We start from the raw sequence: 20,186 nt of genomic DNA, 5'->3' as shown, positions 1-20,186 counted from the left end.
GTGAGCTACAGCTCACTTCATCGGATGCATTGAGCTGTAGCTCACGAAAGCTTATTGTCAAATAAATTTGTTAGTCTCTAAGGTGCCACAAGTACGCCTTTTCTTTTTATTATTTGTGTTTGGCCAGAGGGAGGTCAGGTCCTCTTCTTTTATATGTGGAGCTTACCGTGGTGATCCATGCCTTTCTCACCTCCAGATGGATAAATATAATACAGTATGTATTGCATGAGCCTGCACTTCAAGCGACCCAGAAACTTTAACAAACTGGCCATTGCATTTTGCACTGGGTAAAGGGTGTTTCATTCAAGGACCCTTTTTACACTTGTGTTCCCTGATTTGCACTGTCTTCCAGTTTGATTTATCCTTAGCCTTAGATGGGTTGCATCTTGGATATCTCAGAGATCACCTCATTCCTTGCATGTAATTGCAATAGTTGAAATCAGAAGTGCTTAAGTCACAACCCATTAGTTTAATTAAGAAGATGCTGGAGGCAAGGCACTTTCTGTGGTCCCTGTTGACTTTCAAAGCCCATTTGTTCTGCCAAGCTCTTTTTGGTGGGGAAGGTTACGTCTCTGTAATATTTGTTTATGCATGGGAAATTTGTTTAAGCATTCAATAAACAAACATTGCAAAAGTATTACATGACAGCAGAATAAAGCTTAACTGATATATCTAAGAATACCATTGGCTGGTTTAAGATATGGTCTCATTCTGTGTTTGCATATTCCCAGCAGAAAGAACTCACATCAAAGAAAAGGGATGAGTTTGAAGATATCTTGGAGGAGAGGCGGCAGTCCAGTGACCTGCGATATGCAATGAAATGTTACACTCCTGTCATTTACAAAGGACTTTCAGCTTGCAAACCAAGTGCCATTAAAAATAGTGTTGTGCAGTCTGAGCAAGTTCAGTATGTTATCAAACAGGTGAGACCAAACATCGAGTCTCTAATTCGTAGTAGGTGAAATTCAGATAGACATTGTGTGGGAGGAGGGGAGAATCCTTTTTCTAATCTCTGTCAGACAGGTTATTTATTTGTTGTTGGAAAGACCAGTAAATCAAGAACTTGAACACCACCCTTTGCTAGCAGGCAAAATAAATACACTGTTTTACCCACAGGGTTATGATAGATGATCTCCAAGCAGTGTTTTGATTTTACAAGCATGCCAGTATGTTGCACAGTTTATCCACCCTGCTTGACTTTTTTTATGGGTCTTGAAAGAAAGCAACATTATAAAATACATAAGCATACATTTTAATGAAATTTCCTAGCTTTCTTTAAAGGAGAATGGTAAAAACAAATTGGAAACAATTAGTAAAAACAACTGTAACAACTCCTTCCCCTCATGCATCATCATCAGGTTTTGAAGCCTGAACTTTCAGCATTTCAGCACAGCCTGCTACTGCTTGAGCTACAGGACTCACTGCATTAGCTGGCAGCAAGAGAAGGCCGTTATCCCAGACTCAGGTGGGCTGCTGGATCCAGGAGGTTGTGAGTGGGAACCTGGCTTGGCTGCCTTCCTTCCGCCCCTCCCGAGAAGTTAAAGGAATTCCTGCCCTGTCTGGTGCTCCCGGATGGGGTAGGACACGGATGATGTATTAGGTCCACGGAGGGGATGGTGATGGGGACAAATGGCAATGTAGGGGAAATGACAGTTTTTAACACTTTATAACTGCTAACCAAACAAAGGGTAGGAATAAATGGTCACTTTTCACAGTGGAGAGAGATAAATAGTAGGGTCTCCCAAGGATCTATATTGGGATCTGTGCTGTTTAACAGCTTTATAAAATCTGGAAAAGGGGGTGAACAGTGAGATGGCAAAATTTGTAGATGATACAAAATTACACCAGGTAGATAAATTCAAAGTCGATTGTGAAGAGTTATAAAGAGATCTCACTAAACTGGGCAAAAAAAATGGCAGATGAAATTCAATGCTGATAAGTGCAAAGTAATGTACATTGGAAAAATAATCCCAACTATATGTACAAAATGATGGAGTCTAAATTAGGTGTTCTCACTCAAGAAAGAGATTCTTGGAGTCATCTTGGATAGTTCCCTGAAAACATCCGCTCAATAGGCAGCAGCAGCAGTCAAAAATGCTAATGGAATGTTAGGAACCATTAGGAAAGGGATAGATAATAAAACAGGAAAATATCTAATGCCACTCTATAAATCCATGATATGCCCACATCTTGAATACTGCATGCGGTTCTGGTTACCTCATCTCTATACTTTTTCCATTTCTAATATATTATTTTCTGAGAAGGGCAACAAAAATGGTTAGGGGTATGGAATAGCTTCCATATGAAGAAAGACTAAAAAGATTGGGGTTGATCATTTTAGAGAAGAGATGACTAAAGTGGGTTATGAAACAGGTTTATAAAATCATGAATGGCATGGAGAAAGTTAACAGGATAGTGTTATTTACCCCTTCACGTAACACAAGAACTAGTGGTCACCTGATGAAATTAATAGGCAGCAGTTTAAAACAAACAAAAAGAAGTACTTCTTCACACAATGTACAGTCAACTTGTGGAACTGGTTGCCAAGGGATGTTGTGAAGGCCAAAAGTATAACTGGGTTCAAAAGAGAATTAAATAAATTCATGGGGATAGGTCCATCAATGGCTATTAGCCAAGATGGTCAGTGACACAACCTCATGCACCACGTGTACGTAAACCTCCCACTGCCAGAAGCTGGGATTGGATGACAGGGGATGGATCACTCACTTTGTTCAGTTCGTTCACTTTGAAGCATCTGGCACTGGCCACTGTTAGAGACAGGATACTAGGCTAGCTGGACCGTTGGTCTGGCCCAGTATGGCTGTTTTTATGTTAACCCTGCATGGAATTTCATGAGACAAAGAAAATGCTCTTCTCTAGCCCAATGGCTTTCTCCCAGCTGCATTTTAAAAGCTGCTGCAAACCATGGAGCTGTTAGTTTCTTTTTAAAAGGTTCTTGTGACTGTTTTTATAGTGGAAAGCGTTTTAGCAGCTGAAACATAAGGGTTACTTACCAGCTCCTCCTCTAATTTCAGTACCATCTCTTCAGCAGGGCAAGCTGCCAGCAATGCTGAAACAAGTGGTGGTTAAGCCCTTACTCAGAAATCCCCCACGCACTTGGTATGTCTACACTGCAGCTGAGAGCGAGTCTTCCAGCCCCGGGAGACAGACTCATGCTAGTTCTGCTTGAACTAGTGAATGAAAAATATCAATATGGAGGTGGTGGCTTGGGCTAGCCATCCAAGCTCAGACCTGGGGATCGGCAGGCTTGGACTTGTGTGGCTATCCCGAGCTGCTACCCCTGTTGCAACGTCCACGTTGCTATTTTAGCATGCTAGCTTGAGTAGAGGTGGCATGAGTCTGTCTATCCAGGCTAGGAGGCATACTCCCAGCTGCAATGTAGACTCATCCTTGGAGGTTAATGATCTTGCCAGTTACAGTCCACTCTCAAACATTTCTTCTTCAGTCTATTGCAAGATGCTCTACTTGGGGCTGTCTTGGGAATATATCTGCCAGCTACAGCTGGTGTAGAGCACAACAGTCTGCTGTCTGAGTGGGGAAAACGTACTCACTTGAGTGAACCACCCACCATCTTTGGAATTTTCTTCCTTGGCAATTTGCTGGAACTGGTCTAGAAAATTTCAGGGTATGAGCTGAGTTGCATTTGTTTGTTTGTTTTTTTTTTTTTGTGGTTTATATGGGTTTCTTGTTTCCTAGTTTTATGGCATAAGTAATTAGCTGCTGTAGGAGATATGCACTCTATAAATTAATAATTATTTATTCATGAATGATAGGTGTGCTGGTAAGCATTTTACGAATGAAGGAGAACAAAGTGCCTGCCCTGAATAAATAATAAAAATCTACTTCCTGTTAAATATTGATTTTTGTTTGGTGGGGTTAGAGAAGGTAGTCGCTGGTTTCTTCTGTGTTGCTAAAATAATCGGGCTGTGCTAGACTTGAAACTATTCAGGATGAAATAAATTATGTAGAGAAGGAAGTTTGAATGCATCGATTTGATAATGAAATGGCCACTTGATTGGGATGGAGGAGGGTGGGAGAAGAGAAATTTCTTGACCGTTATAGAAGTGAAAACATTACTAATAAGGTAAATAGTGTACACCTCTCTAAGGAGACATGGTTAATTCACTGATGTTCACTGCATCCTCCATGCCTTTATAACATGCATGTTCCTTATTTAGTTGTTTAATCATAAAGAGTATCTTTTAGGTTAAATGTTTTTTGAGTCAATATACTGAATAAGGAGATTCCCACTCTTTAATTCCATAGTAACAATCTCCCAAATGAAAGATTTGCAACAATTAAAACTGAACATCAATATGCAACATTTGTAGTGATGGTACTTTGTATGCATTTCAGCTAGCCATTGCCAAAAGGATACATTACAAAGAAGTGCATGAGTAATGGAGTGGATATCCCCGGGTAACTAAAATCTTACCCCAAAAGCATTTTAAAACTTTTCTACAAATGTGTCTTAAGAATACTGGCTTTTTAAAATTAACTTTTTATTAATCAGTGAAAGAAGACCAAAGCATGCATTTGTCAGAAAGGCAATTTAATAAATCCTCTTCTAAAATGTAAGCTTCCTAAAAGAAATACAAATCTAGTATAACGTATATATGCCAGTGCATCCTAATGGCTTATTATAAATATAAATACAGCCTTTGTATGAAACTTATGTTTCAGAAGGTAATCACTTAAGTTACTGTGTTTCAGAGGAGTTCACGCTTTACTTTTTTTTGTTGTTGAAATAAAACGGAATCGGTAACATTAGGTTTATGCCTGTCCTATAAAGCAGAACCCACATTTCCCCAAAATAATGTTTGAAACATTTAGAATGTATTACATTTCATTGGCTTTAATACCTTTCTCTTAGTTTGACAGAATAATAGTTATAGTTTGTGGAACAGTCTTTTAAAAAAAAATTATGGGAAATGACTTTTGATCTTATTGTTGCTTTTTATTTAGCTATCAAAAGAGATGGGTGAGTCCACTGATATTATTCAAGAAGAAGCCATTGAAATCCTGGATGAGATGGGTCACAATTTACACATAGGAGCTATTCGATTTTTTGCTTTTAGTTTGAGCAAAATATTTAAACGCCTTTTCCAGAGGGTTTGTGTGAATGAAGAAGGAATTCAGAAAGTAAGTATTGGTATAAAGGCTGACATAACTGGTGGTTATATTACTCACTCAGGCATAGACGCGCAATCTTCACCCAAATTCATAGATTCAAAAGTTTTAAAGAATAAAAGTGGCAAGGCCTGTGTTAACTAGGATTATCCTTTTCAACAATTAAAAAGGGAGAAACCTAGATGTGAATAAAGAATTCAAAGGAGAATCTAAACTCCTAATTTCAGTACACAAGTATCAGCAGATTTAAATAATTCATGCATTTTATCCCATTGTACAGAGCTATTAGATAGGCTTGTGACTGGGACAAATTTTGAAACCGAGAAAACAGTAACTCCTAAAGATGACCTACAAAGAATTTTTTTTATTTGTGCTTGTACCCTTGATTCTGTATAAAGAGAGGCCTAACAAGGTTTTTTCTTGGTGTTTCCCTTGGAAATATCAAGAATGTCAAGTCTGATCTTTGCTTCCCCTCCCCCATCCCCCCCACCAAGGACTTGTTGGCAGGCTCAGAAGCTGCGTGTGAGCTTTTGCATGCATTTATTGAAATGGTGGGAGTAATCTTTATTGAAGATTTCCTTTCTCCAGAATATTAATTAGTCTTTGAAGTTAAATAGTTAACAAAACAAAGACACAGTCTGTCTAAATATTTTCCTCCCCTCATTCATTCAGTTTTCACTCTCTTATGATGTTACCATTTTATTAGTTCCTTGGTCAGTATAGAGTCTTACTGAACAGGGCCTGAATTCCTAATTAAATTAAAATAAAATTGCATAAGAGTAACTTCTCTATGGTGTTTGGGGAAACTTTATGAAAGAAGTTTTGTTTCTAAAAGGCATAAGCCCATTTTTTTTCTTTAATTTATGTTTAGTAGTAGGCGCTGACAAAGAAAGGTTCTAGAAGTAAAGTTTGGACCCATGATGAAGTGGGATATGGTCATAAGCACTGAAGAATGGGATTGGTGACTAATAGAAACATGGGAACCTGGTTGGAGTTACACCATGGTGATGGGTATATGGTATGCCTGAGAGAATAAGAAGCTAGCTTATCAATATGTATTTCAAAGAATTTCACTATAATCTATATCCGTTATATCTAACTCAGTAAATATCCAAAATATATTAAAGCACTTCAGAGGGGTGTTGGAAGGAATAGAAAGTAAAGGTCATGTTTCTCCATATGTTGTATGAATGCCCCCAAAACAAAATACTGAAATGTAGTGACTCATTAAGACAATCAGAACACATGTTAAATGTCAGCAGTCTTCCATGACCCATCTCCCACTATCGAGTGGTCCTGCTAGATATATGATTAAAGGGGAGTTCTCCTTTGAGAAACTCTAGATTGATATGGGGTCCAGTGCTAGTGTTACTGTAGCTCCAAGTTGTATGTCAGCAAAAACTGAAAGAATTACAGACTACTGATAAACACAAGGACCACCCTCTAATGAAATTCACTATAATGTCATCTTGAAACAAAATCCATTCTATTCTGAGATCTTGTTGGAATTTGCAGTGATAGCTTCCATGAAAGGGGTTCCCATAAATATTGTTTGTGTTTGTTCTAGTTACAACAGGCCATTCAGGAGCATCCAGTTGTCCTGCTGCCCAGTCACCGAAGCTATATAGATTTTCTGATGCTATCTTATTTGTTATACACATATGACTTGGCTCTGCCCGTCATTGCTGCAGGAATGGGCAAGTATTTCTTTTAACAATCCATTTTCAAGATGCAGAGATATTATTATAGCAGGTGCCTGGTACTAGCTACCAGCATTAAAGTTGAAATAACTTCTGTAATAACCCCCCATTTTCATATGGTTAAAACGTTCTGACAAGCTTCATTGGTGAATTTTTTTTATAGCACGTTTGAGCAAAATCCCACTAACTGCACTTCTCGGTAATGGTGGGGGGAAATACTTATGTCACTTTAAAAAGTTGCCATGTTTTTTCCTATACTTGCAGATAATTGAAGCTGGATTCTGAAACTTGTTATGTGACTATTACTTATTGAAGAGTATCTACTTGAGCAAGTTGGGCGGGAGGGGAAATTGGTTTGGAGGAGGATGATTTGGTATGATTGAATACTGGCAGCTGCATATGTGCAGTAGAACATTTTCATATATCTGTTGTGCTGTGCGTGGCTTTTTTTAAGTGCCCCTGTAAGCATCTGATCTTGTGAAAAAGGTTCTGACTGCTCCTGAGAAAAGTGAGGTTTTGGAAAAAATTTCATCTCCCGTGATGAAAATCCAAAATCTTGAAAATTTTTTGTGCAAATGAAATGCCAAGCTGCCTGGGAGCCCTGGCTCCACAGCAGCGAGCCAGGGAGCTTAGACCATGGGACTCCCGAGTAGCTATAGGTGTGTTGCTGGGAGTCTGGGAAGCCCCGGGAAGCAGGCAAGCTGTGGAGGAGGACACAGGAGCCTGGAAGTCGTGGGAGCCATGGCTCTGCAACAAGCAAACTGGAGAACTGGGAGCTTGGGTTCCCTGGTAGCCCACCGAGCAGGCTGTTTGGGAGGTGGGAGGGACCAGGTGCGCTGGCAGGGAACCATGTAAGATTTAATTGAAAACCTGTTCTGATTTCTGTTAAGACTTGTCAAAATCAACACATTCTCACAGAACGTTTTGCTTTTGATGAATTAGCATTTTCCAGCAGAAAAAATATTGCATGAGAAAACTTTCAACCAGCTTTAGCTGAGACCTTATTATGCACTTTTCAGTATGTCAGTAGGTAGCGCTCAGTCTTAGGGACTTAACTTTGTGCTCTTCACATGCAAGGTGCTGCAGATGTGGCAATTACTTTATATATTAGGTATACACCTATTGTTGTATGATAGTAGTGGTACTATCCTACAAAGTTTTCAGAAGTACTCTGTATTAGCTTAACTTTCCTCCCATTGAAGTTAATGGGAGCAGAGTTAGACCAAAATGAATGCACCCTAAGTCATTTATGGCACTGCAATATACGTTAATTCCTCAGCTATGTTCAGAACTTACTGTGCCTTACAACACACTATGGATTTAAGGTGTGTTAGGCACTAATGGTGATTACAGATTTTATTCTTTATTCTTTTTCAATATAAGACATTAAATCCCAAATATATTTTTAATATGTTAAGATTAGTCACCAGAAATTAAGGTTGAAACTTTGAGCTCACTGTATTGCACATGTATATGTTCTATTCCTCTCTTTCTAGTGAGATGTGTACCTTAATATGTGTGTTATCGTTTACTCTGTACTGCACTATAAAGTTATACAAGATATTCATGGCAACCAAGTTCATGTTGCTGTTGGAACTGTAACTTTTGTGTTTACTGACTTTGACATTCACTGTGCAACCTTAAAAGGTTCCCAAATATAGTGCATCAGAAGAAGATCCAAGAATCTAACAGGTCAAACTGTTTTCAAACTCTCCTGCATTATGTGACTCCCCAAACAATTCGTTGTTATAACGCAAGTGATCTAAATAACTTGCCAAAACCCAGAAAGGAGTAATCCTGATTCCTCAAGACTAGGAAACGCATAACAGCTGTAGTTTCAAGTTCCTATTTTCCATGCCTCATAAAGTTGGCGAGCCAGACATCAACTATTGTAAATGGGCCTGGTTTCATTGACTTGAATAGAGCTAGGCCAACTTACATCAGCTCTGGATCTATTAGAATATATTTAAATGGATGTGTTGCTCCCTCTCAGGATTACTGAGGGCTTGTCTACATTTTACAGCACTGCAATGCTTAATGATGACGCTACCTACACCGAAGGGAGAAGCTCTTCCTATTGGCATAGGTACTCCCCAAAGGCGGTAGCTATGTCAACAGGAGGAGCCCTCCTGTCAACATAGCGCTGTGTGGGCGTTCGGTCAGTATAACTGTGTTGCTCAGGAGTGTGAAAAGTCCACACCCCTGAGCGACTTAGTTATACCGACATAAGTTGGCGTTGTAGACCAAGCCTGAAATTACTATGGACTTTGTGTCAGTATAACAATGACCAGATTTTCAAGTTTGGTCATCTAAATGTCAGAAGAGATCGTTGTGATTGTAAGTGCCCCTTTGCACATACAAATGCAGAATTCAAAAACTTGACCCACTGTGTGTAGATTTTTTTGTGTGTGTGGTGCTTGAAAGCTAATGGAAGATATTTACAATACATCCCCAAAGGATTAGTCCTTTATGGCAACAGCTGAGGTCAGAGCTTCAGGGAAACTGATTAATATTCGGTGGCACAGTCAATCAATAAGTTTTGTGTTTGTTTTTTTCCCCCCAGATTTCCTAGGAATGAAAATAGTTGGTGAGCTGCTACGAAGGTCAGGCGCTTTTTTTATGCGACGTACGTTCAGTGGGAACAGACTCTATTGGGCAGTTTTTGCTGAATATGTAAAAACAATGATAAGGGTAAATAAACTACTGAACAATTTTTTTAAAAGTACATTTTAAAGCATTAGTTGACCTTACTGGCACATGTGTTCTATGAAAGATACATTAATGCAAAAAACTTTATTTGGTTAATTTAACTATATGCTGCTTTGGAGGTGATGGATGCATGTAGGTGTAGTGATGCCTGATGTTAGACTTGCGTGACTCCCAGCTTAAAATAAGCCTTTTTACTATGTGGAGAGAGAAGATTAAACATTATCATATTGATTTTTTTCCCCCAATCAACTTATTTTTTTTGTTTTGTTTTGAAGAATGGCTATGCCCCAATTGAATTTTTTCTCGAGGGGACCAGAAGCCGCACCGCGAAGACTTTGACTCCAAAGTTTGGTACGTTGGTTGAAAAAGTTAAAATCTTCATTGAATTTGGGGATTTTCACTAGAGTACCTTACTGGGTTGCTGGGGGGAACCAAAACAATAGAATGTGGGAGAGTAGCAAGGTGGTCCAACGTCTTCAGTGACCATGTGTAGTTGTGTGGCACCAAATGGCATAACATCGCACATGAGGTGTGTGTGAGGTCACACTGCACGGAGGACACCATTTTGTAGAGCAAGTCTGTTGTGGGGTGGACAAATTCAGGAGCTGTATGGAATGGTCCTGTAGGCCTCCAGACCAGCCTACTGTACTGGTTAGTGTTGTGTTGTATACGTCCGAGCACAAGGGGCTCCTGTTCCTTGGCCGGGGCTGCTAGATGGTACCACAATACAAATAATAGAAACATACAAGATTCCTGATTCTCACACTGCCTCCCTGTGTGGCCTGATGCAAATCACTTAACCTCTCCCTGCTTCCCATCTGCAATGGGTGTAACAACAGTTATTTATCATCACAGAAGTGCTGAGAGATTGCTGGATGGAAGATGCTATGTGAATGCAAAGCAGTAGTATTGTTGTGTAAATACAGCACAGGTATTTGATCAAATGTAACAGTTTTTTCATTTGCATTGTTTTAAAGCACAGACAGCAACTTTGGCTTATGCTTGCATCTGCATCGTGTGAGCACAAAGCGTATCTTCTAACATAGTTTTTGTCTATTGGTACACAACCAGATGCCTCCTTTCAATTGCAATTCAGCTTAATTTCCTTTCCAGAAGCCTCAGAATGTTTTTTTTTTTTTTCCCCCTTCACCCACCTATTTACAGGTCTTCTCAGTATTGTGATGGAGCCATTTTTTAAACGAGAGGTTTTTGACACCTACCTTGTTCCAGTCAGCATCAGCTATGACAGGACATTAGAAGAATCCCTCTATGCATATGAACTTTTAGGAGTCCCTAAGCCCAAAGAGTCTACATCTGTATGTAAATATATTCAATAATAATACAATGTATTTGCCTCTCTGTATATCCCTGCAATATCAACTCACATTTTTCCCTCTCCTCACTTCAGGGGTTGTTGAAAGCCAGAAAAATCCTCAGCGACAATTTTGGAAGCATACATGTGTATTTTGGGCAGCCTGTATCACTCAGAACATTGGCATCTGGCAGAATCAATTGGTGTCCTCATAACTTGGTCCCAAGGTACCAGAACATCTGATCTCCCAATAGTTTGGGTTCAAATCCATAATTTGTTTTTGACTCATGTGAAACAGCGAAGGCTGGAGAGTAGCATTTTTCTTTTCATCTCCATGCTGGGAGCAGGTCAGGTTCTTTCTTTCTTCTCCCCTCTACTTGATCTGACCATTCAGGCAGCTCAGCCGTGTTTCTCTAAAAATCAGGCACTAGTGTGATTCCGGTGATCAAGTATTTCTGAAGAAGCTCATTCTTTGTTACTTGTTTTGTGAGTGTCACTGAGTACCCTATTCAAGATTATGGTGATGTATGTATGTGCCATGCTAGGCTCTCAAATGCAGAGCTCTACCATCGAGAGTTGTCAGTAATTGAAGTATCTCAGTTGTTTCACCATTTCAGGTCTTCCTCTTCCCCCACCACTGCCACCTTCTTCATTGCAGACAGCGTGTGTCCTTGTGCCAGGAAGTGGTAATTTTCTGACAGGATGAATGGTTTCCCAATTTGATATCTGGAATTTAAGATTTTCATGGCTTTTGTTTGAGGATAGCAGACGTTATAGCCCCAAGCTCCTGGAGCGATGAAAAAGCTGAAGTGTAGGATGTGGTATCGACAGTGGTCTCTGCCCACCACAAAGCATAGGATATGTCTCGGTGAAGGATTCATGGCTAAATGGAAATAAGCATCGTGGGGGTCAAGGGAGACAGACCAATCTCCCAGGCCAAGAGAAGGAGTGATCGCTGCTAGGATTACCATTCTGTACCACTGGGTGTGAACAAAGGTGTTGAGTATACTGACATCCAGAACTGGTCTCCACCCCATTTTTCTTTGGGACCAGGAATCGCATTGAATCCTTTCCCAATGAAGTCCCGTGGAACAGGTTTGATCGGCCCCAGTGTTAGGGGGATTGTACCTCCTGCCTCAGAAGACTCTTGTGGGAGGGGTCCCTGTAGAAGGGGCGGGAGGAGGCGAGGGAGCAGAAAGAAGCTGAACTGGATAGAGTAACCTGTGGATACAACTTTCAAGATCCATCTGTCCGAGATGATGAGCTCCCAGGAAGACAGAAAATGGATATTTAAAAGCACCTCTTAACTGCAAACCTCTTGGCAAAGGATTTGTATTCCCCACTATTGTGGGGATTCATCCGCACTACCCTGATCATCTAGATGCTTTTCCCCTTGCATGCTATCATTGCCTCTGTCTTGTCTGGACTCTGCTTCCTCCAGCTTATATTCATCCAAGTCTCTGCCTCCAACACAGGTAAGGCAGACACTACAGCTGTGAGAAGGAAAGATTTTTCTACTTTGCACGGGGCAGAAAGAACCTCAGGCCAACTCTGGAAATTTACTACATTCTCTTTACAAACCAACTTTGGCTTTCAGTCATTTTCAGTGTCTAAAAGAGGTGGTGTGGAGGGTAATGTAGTTAAGGAGTTAAGTGTGTGAGAGAATGTTTGTGTAATAGAGCATTCTGGAGAGAGTGAAGGGTTTACCATTGTTTAACACCCAAAATCAAAGCCCCATACATAATGCAAATATGTAACCATGTTGTTAGCTGCAAAATTTACCTTTTCCCACGGAGTTGCAAATATGTGTTTATATTGCATAAATCCACAAAAACAACCATTCTCCCTAAGCTGGACATAGAATCCAGAAAGGCTACCCTCCTTTTGAGCTGCTTTATCCTGGCAGGTGTGATATTTCTTTGCTATAATGCAAACAGACAATATGCATTAGCAATATATTTTCACATTATATGGTATTTTTGGAATCTTTTCAATAAAGTGGAAGGTTTTGAATGATTTTTTGTAATCAGTTAACATAAGTCTTGCTTAGATCTGGAAGCCTTGCTTCATAATTTAGGTCTCGTGTACTTGCATAATTGCCCAAATGTGTTAGGTGCTGTACTGTGGGTACAATGGGCAGAAGAGTATCTATGTGAGAAAACATACATATATGGGTACAGTACAGGACTAATGGGATTAGGATATAAATTATATCCTAGGATGTAGAGCTTCTTCTTGGTTGTAATGTATTATGTTATTTCGACTTTTCCTTTCAGGCATCTTCCCCAAAGGCTATCTGAGGATATCCAGGAATTTGTTACTGATATAGCCTACAAAATAGAGCTTCTACAGATAGAAAACATGGTTCTGAGCCCCTGGGTATTAATTGCTTCTGTCCTGCTCCAGAATTTGCCAGCCATAGATTTTGAACTTCTGGTTGAAAAGACACTTTGGCTGAAAGGCTTAACGCAAGCTTTTGGAGGATTCCTCGAGTGGCCTGGTACGCAGAGAAAGTTATATTTCTTTTGCTAAGGAAAGTTACACTGTGAAGTGAGTTTTATTTATGTTGAAGCAGTACTAAAAGCCGAGCTTAGGAGTTTTAGTCCTGATCAAAAAATTTTGACTGAAAATCCAGTCATATGGAGACAGAACAGATATGCTACTTTTTTGAGGTGTGAAGCGGTAAAGGGGGAGAAACTCCAGTATAATTATATTAAAACAGTACTGAGATTTGCCTAATATTGTTTCTTTATCCAAACCCTAACTTTTGAAAGCATGGGTCACAGAACGTTATCTGAGCTGCAACAGGAGCTCAGTACAGTACTAAGTCTAAAGTTTGATATCCAGTGTAATGTAAACTGCCCCTGTAATCAAGAACTCTCCCGAACACATGCACAGAAAGTCACATTACAACTTTGATTTTTATTTTTTTCTTCTATTCCATAGTTTGAGAGTGTTTATGCCTGCCTCAGGGTTCGCTCTCCTGCCCAATTCTTTAATTTAAGCATTCTTTATATTTAACCTCTCCTTAAAGTGGCTCATGATACTTCATATGGGGAGCCACTGAGAGCTATGCAAGCCAAAACGATGAGCGTAATCCAGTCTCGTGCTTCAGTGTATAAGTAGTAACATACATAAAGAACTTAGTTTACACTATATGATTAAGACGACAGTTTTTCTTCAAAGTCTCTCAAATATATAAACTATAGTCCAAGCAGGTCTTTACTCTAGTGCTCATTTGTACATAATCAAAAGGGGGAATATTTTTACACAGTGCAGGCGGGGCTGGATTAACTCTCCTGTGGGTCTGGGGCTATTAGATTTTGTGGCACCCCTGTATACAAGTCTTTTTCCTAATTTAAAACAAAATTATCACAATTATAGCATCGAGGCTATTAATGCTGTACTAAACTTGTCTTTTAATTAACATTAAGCCGTTCTGTGGTTACATTTCAGTCTTAACATGTAGAATATAATTAAGTTAATTCAAAATAGCCTACTTCTTACCTTAAAACAGCTGTTATATTAGTTTCTTTCTGGGAGGGAGTTTGGGTGCAGGAGGGGGCTCCAGGCTGGGGCAGAGTGTTGGGGTGCAGCTGAGGGGTGTGGGCTCTGGGAAGGGGTTTGGTGCAGGAGGGGATTCTGACTTGGGGCAGGAGGCTGGGGTGCAGGAGGGAGTGCGAGGTGTAGACTCCAGCCAGGAGGCACTTACCACAGGCAGCTCCTGGCTAGTGGTGCAGCAGGGTTCAGGCAGGCTGCCTGCCATAGCCCCATGCTGCTCCCAGAAGCAGCTGGCTGCTGGCACGTTTCTGCCGCCCCTGGCAGGGAGGGGGACAGCGTGTCTCCGTGTGCTGCCTGTGCCCGCAAATGCAGCCCCCACAGTTCCCATTGGACAGGAACCAGCCAATGGGAGCTGTGGGGACGCTGCTGGGGGCGTGAGCAGTGCACAGAGCGGCCTCCCCCACCCCACCCTGCCAGGGGCTGCAGAGACATGCCAGCAGCCGGCCGCTTCCGGGAGTGGCGTGGGGCCACGGCATGCAGGCAGCCTGCCTGAGCCCTGCTGTGCTGGGGCCCCCTTTACCCCAGGGCCCTGGGCTGCAGCCCCTAAATCCCTGCATTAATCCAGCCCTAACTGCAGGGCAAAAATAGACATACTACACTGTAACAGAACTGTCCATCACAAAAAAACAACCCATCTCTCTTCCCTCCGGATACTTCAGTTTTTTGACTGAAGGAAAGCTCTGCCTTTGGAAGCCCAGTAAAAATAACTACCCAAATGATATATGTCCCGAATCAACAGCCTTATTGCAAAGTGAATTAAAGAATACTCCAAATGTAGGCATTTTGCAGGGTTTTGTTTTGTTTTAAACAATCCTACTAAAACAAAAAATTATGTTTATAAGACAGACCCTACTTGAACTGCGGTATGACTGTCAAATAATTGTGGTTGAGTTGCAGACAAGACATGGAAAATTGTGGAAAAGTAATAATGGACCTTTCATTATTTTGTGGTAATTTGGAAAAGCCAGAGTAGACCTATTTGTTTAAGAAAAATTTGCTGGAACTATATGAACACTCAATATTATGCTGTTAATTTTTTTTTTTTATAAGCAGACATTTAGCTGCAACTGTATTACGGTCATGAATGCATGGGACTGACAGAGGGAACTCCCACTGTCAGCTGCCTGGGGCTAACAAAATTGTGGTGAAAGCCTAATATTGTGGGATCTGCAATTTCTGCAACATCGCAGTTTAAGTAGGACCTTAGTTATAAATAAGGAGATGATTCTGTCATGGATTCCATGACTTTCTGGGACCTCTGTGACTTCTTGGCAGGGCCACTGCAGTGTCAGCTCCATGGCTGCAGGAGCAGCAACTGCTGGGACAGCCACCAGCCCCAAGGCTGCCGGAGCCATGGTCCCCAGCATGCCAGAGCAGTGGCTGGGGTTGGGTCAGCCCCTTGGAGCTGGAGCAGCAGCAGTCAGCCAGTGCCGCAGGAGCAGTGGTGGGACTGGAGCAGCCGCAGGCCCTTGGCAGCGATCTGTTTGTCCTTCCCCAACCCCCAGGGTATTTTTAGTAAAAATCAGGGACAGGTCACGAGCTTCTGAGAATTTTTGTTTGTCTGTGATCTGTCCCTGACTTTTACTAAAAAATACATAATCTTAACCTTAGTTATAAGTATAATCTGGGCTCTGGAACATAGACATTTTCTTGTAAATGAGCTCTCTAATAATTTTTGCTTCCATTAAAACGGGGGTGGGCAAACTATGACCCGCTTTGGATCCGGCCCGCGGGATTGCCACCCCCGTGGCCCCACGGGCCCCACACCGCTCCAGGAAGTGGCCGGCACCACATCCCTGGGGAACGGGGGGTAGAGGGCTGAGCACACTGCCCTTGCCTGTGGGTATCTTCCCCCAGAGCTCCCATTGGCTGGGAACGGGGAACCGCAGCAAATGGGAGCTTCGGGGGAGGTACCCACAGGCAAGGGCAGCGCGCTCAGCCGTCTGCCCCCACTTCCCCAGGGGCCGCAGGGACGCGGTGCTGGCTGCTTTCTGGAGCAGCGCGGTGCTGGGGCCAGGGCAGGCAGGCAGGGAGCCTGCCCTGGCCCCGGTGTATGCCTCTGCCACTCCGGAGCCGCTCCAGGTAAGCGGCGCCGGGCCAGAGCCCTCACCCTGAGCCCCTCCTGCACCCCACACCCCAACTCCCTGCCTTGAGCCCCCTCCTGCACCCCTGCCCCAGCCCTACATTCATAGCCCTGCATGCAATTTCCTCACCCAGATGTGGCCCTCGGACCAAAAGGTTTGCCCACCCCTGCATTAAAATGTTGTTGCACTTCTGCAAAGTGAAGCTTTGATATCTTATCTGATATCACTTGGCGCCACTAGATGCTACAGTAATGTAAATTATAAGCAATGACAATCTCTGCTGATGGTCCTTCCCTCCCTCTGAGGGCTGTAGTTCATCAGGAATAAAACAGCTAATCTAAATTGCTGTAAAATGTCAAACCACAGATTCTCAATTTCCTTCTTTTTTTTTTTTCCTTCCCCGTGAGTTTATCCTTAAACTTGGTGATGTGGTATTCTGGATTCTGAAAAGTTCTTCCACTAGGTGTTTGTATCTTTGGAGCCCTTGGTTGCTTTACAGAAGTTTTCAGACCTCCAGATGTGGTCTGAAATTCTGTGATCTGGAACACTCAGCAACCAGATTTTTTTAAATATATGATATGACTGATATATACTTGCAGGTATATTACTCATGATGCATTGAAGGGATCCAGGCATTTAAGCAGCATTTGTGTGGCACATCAGCAATTTTTTTTTTTTTAACAGATCAGCAGCGGTAGCATCCCAGCAGTCAAAAACTGTGGTCCTAGCTTGGCCCACGGTACTCATCTCCTAGACCATGTCTGCTAGCAGTGGTCTCTTTGGCCCTCCATGTTCTGTAAAACTAAATGGCAGAATCACCTCCATTTACTGTTAAAATAAGCAACCTATATTGTCAAAATGCAAGACAAAAGACTGATGATAGAGCAGATTCCACTATTTTGCGCTGGCCACTTTATGGGGCCTGGTTTATACTTAAATTGTAAGTTGATATAGCTATGTTGCTTAAAGGTATGAAAAATCCTCATCCCAGAGTGACCTAACTATGCTAACCTAACCCCTAGCATAGATGCAGCTAGGCTAATGGAAGAATGCTTCCATCAATGTAGCCGTTGTTACTCTGGGAGATGATGTTCCTACAGTAACAGAGAAACCCCTTCCGTGAGTGTAGGCTCCATTTCTATTACAAGCTTATGCCAGCATAGCCATGGTGATGTAGCTATGCTGGTATAGTCCCCCATAGCATAGACAAGCCCTGGGTATGATTACACATTTGGGTTTTTTTTACTTTGAGTTATTTATTTGAAGTAGTTAGTAGCTGTTTGTAATACACTGGGCTTATTTATCTACTGTTGAAATGTACTTATGTGTAAGAAAACTATATTAAAGGATTGCAAAACAACCTGTCTGCCTCACCACTTCTCACCCAGTTGAGCAACTTTAGTGCACTGGCAAAGATAGGACGACACGTTGAAGCAGCAGATAAGCCACTAGCTGCTTGGGGATGAAGGTTATGTTAAAATTGATTTTTAAAAGAAACAAATGTACCCCTTCAATGTCCTGTAGATTGGCATGCACACAATCCTATGATCATATGTTTTACCTCTTCATGTTCAGTTTAAGGTTATTGTCTATTCCCTTGCATGTTAGTATATTCTGGTCAGACAAAGAATATTGTCTCATATTCTACACTGAGAATGTTTTGAAACAATTAGTTTAAATAAATTAAAATATCTGAATCAGTCAAAGTAGAATAACTCAAGCTAAGCTTTTTGAGTGGAAGAGGCTGTGCATATGCTGTATATTTTTGATCTCATACCACAGTTCTGGGATGTGCTTTTCTTAATTTTTTTTTTATCTGCTATACGCTCCTCTTTGCAAACACTCACTTACATCTTTGAATAGCGTTCTCAGTAAAACTGTTCTTGAAAAAGTGTGCCAGGGATATGTCTTATGAAGCAAGTGGAACTTTGAGCTTGGGTACAGTCTGTTATCTCTGTAAGCAGGTGTGTTATGCATGATGGTCCCATTTTTACTACTTTTAGTTTAAGGTGAGTGTGAGGGATCTTTGGTTTGTGGGAATTTGCTTTTACCTTGACAGAAGGGTAGATGAGAATTAAAAATGTATGTTTGCAGATCTAAAATAAATGTGGTGAACAGAGCTATGCAGTGTACCTGTCTAATAGTGTAGATCTGTGTTCTCCATTGAGAGGTTCAGAACAGTGGTTACCCACTTTTGGTTGCAGAGAAGGAAGGAGACTACTTCCTATTTCCCAAATTCACGGCCCTGAAAAACACGTCCTGGACCATGAAAGCTGGACTCCCCCTGTGAAATCTGCTTTTTTGTGTGTGTTTTTACCCTATGCTATACAGATTTCACAGGGGAGACCAGCGTATCTCAAATTGGGGGTCCTGACCTGAAAGGGAGTGGGGGGGTACACAAGGTTATTTTAGGGGGGTATTGCCACCCTTCCTTCTACACTGCCGTCAGAGCTGGGCGGCTGGAGGGCGGCAGCTATTGGCCAGGGTCCCAGCTGTGAAGGCAGCACCCCACCACCAGCAGCGCAGAAGTAAGGGTGGCAACACCATACCAGGCCATCCTTCCTTCTGTGCTGCTGCCTGCAGAGCTGGACCCTCAGTCAGCAGCTGCCATGCTCTGGCGGCCCTGCGCTGCTGCCTTCTGGCTGCCCAGTTCTGAAGGCAGCAGTGCAGGGCAGCCAGAGAGTGGCAGCTGCTGACTGATGGCCCAGCTCTGCAGGCAGCAGCGCAGAAGTGTAAAAGTGTCAATACCACAACCCCCACTACAATAACCTTGTGATCCACCCACAACTCTGTTTTGGGTCAGGACTCCTACAATTACAACACTGAAATTTCAGATTTAAATAGCTGAAATCATGAAATTTATGATTTTTAAAATCCTGTGACTATGAAATTGACCAAAATGGACCGTGAATTTGGTAGGGCCCTACTGGTAAGGTCTAGGTTGTAGTTCCAGCAATGCCTGTAATTATTGTCTCCACCTCACCCTATGTTTTTTCCTGCCTCTTTCCAACATGGATCATCCTGGAACAGGTTTCTAAGTGTTCCTAGAGGTAAAAATTGTTCTGGGTTTTAAAATATAATGTAATATACATTCTGTACATACTTTTTCCTTTAGCATGTGCCTGAGTGTTATGTCCTTTTACTAGATAATCTATGTGCCAATAAAGCAATCACGTCCAGCGTTGCCCTGCACTCCAACATTGTGAGCCTTGTCAATGGCCAAGTGGTTTTAAATGACATGGGAATGGAGGCTGGAGCTACAGAGGAGCTTGTTTTTAAACAGGCGCTCTCCATCCTCATGTGTGGGGCCTACAGGAACCAGTTGCTAAATGTGTTTGTGCGCCCGTCTCTGGTGGCTGTAGCATTGCAGATGACGCAAAGTTTCAGAAAAGGTAACTTCATAATATTAACATATTCTAAGGGAGGTTGACCTGATCAGAGGTCAGAGGTGTTGGGCACCTGGAGTGCCTGCTGATGTCACGGGGTGCTAACCAAATTGAATATTTACACCAACATTCAGAGTGAGGCCCACTGGCATCAGAGTTTGAGGGGTTTTCTTTCTTTCTTTTTTTTTTTTTTCCAGCTTTTTTAATGCCCTCTTCACACTAGGACAAAGCTAACCCATTTTCACAGCCATGTTACAGCATTCCTCTGGGAACCACGGCAGAT

General features: G+C 41.9%; 1 protein-coding gene across 3 annotated transcripts in view; it reads left to right on the top strand.

Moving 5' to 3' along the window:
- Positions 1-20,186, top strand: part of GNPAT (glyceronephosphate O-acyltransferase) — a 38,043-nt gene that overhangs the window by 8,968 nt on the left and 8,889 nt on the right. For 2 of the 3 annotated variants that reach the window (XM_077813371.1, XM_077813373.1), the window contains exons 2-10: positions 732-923; positions 4,987-5,163; positions 6,719-6,848; positions 9,415-9,542; positions 9,836-9,911; positions 10,725-10,876; positions 10,969-11,099; positions 13,149-13,372; positions 19,664-19,909. In XM_077813371.1, the coding sequence (XP_077669497.1) occupies positions 732-923; positions 4,987-5,163; positions 6,719-6,848; positions 9,415-9,542; positions 9,836-9,911; positions 10,725-10,876; positions 10,969-11,099; positions 13,149-13,372; positions 19,664-19,909 (1,456 nt within the window). The remainder of the gene's footprint in view (positions 1-731; positions 924-4,986; positions 5,164-6,718; positions 6,849-9,414; positions 9,543-9,835; positions 9,912-10,724; positions 10,877-10,968; positions 11,100-13,148; positions 13,373-19,663; positions 19,910-20,186) is intronic. The other variant, XM_077813372.1, reaches the window with a different exon arrangement.

Source organism: Eretmochelys imbricata, chromosome 3 (genome assembly GCF_965152235.1).
Source record: "Eretmochelys imbricata isolate rEreImb1 chromosome 3, rEreImb1.hap1, whole genome shotgun sequence".
Lineage (NCBI taxonomy): Eukaryota > Metazoa > Chordata > Testudines > Cheloniidae > Eretmochelys > Eretmochelys imbricata.
Note: the sequence above shows the minus strand (reverse complement) of the source record. Positions and strands in the feature narration are given on the sequence as shown.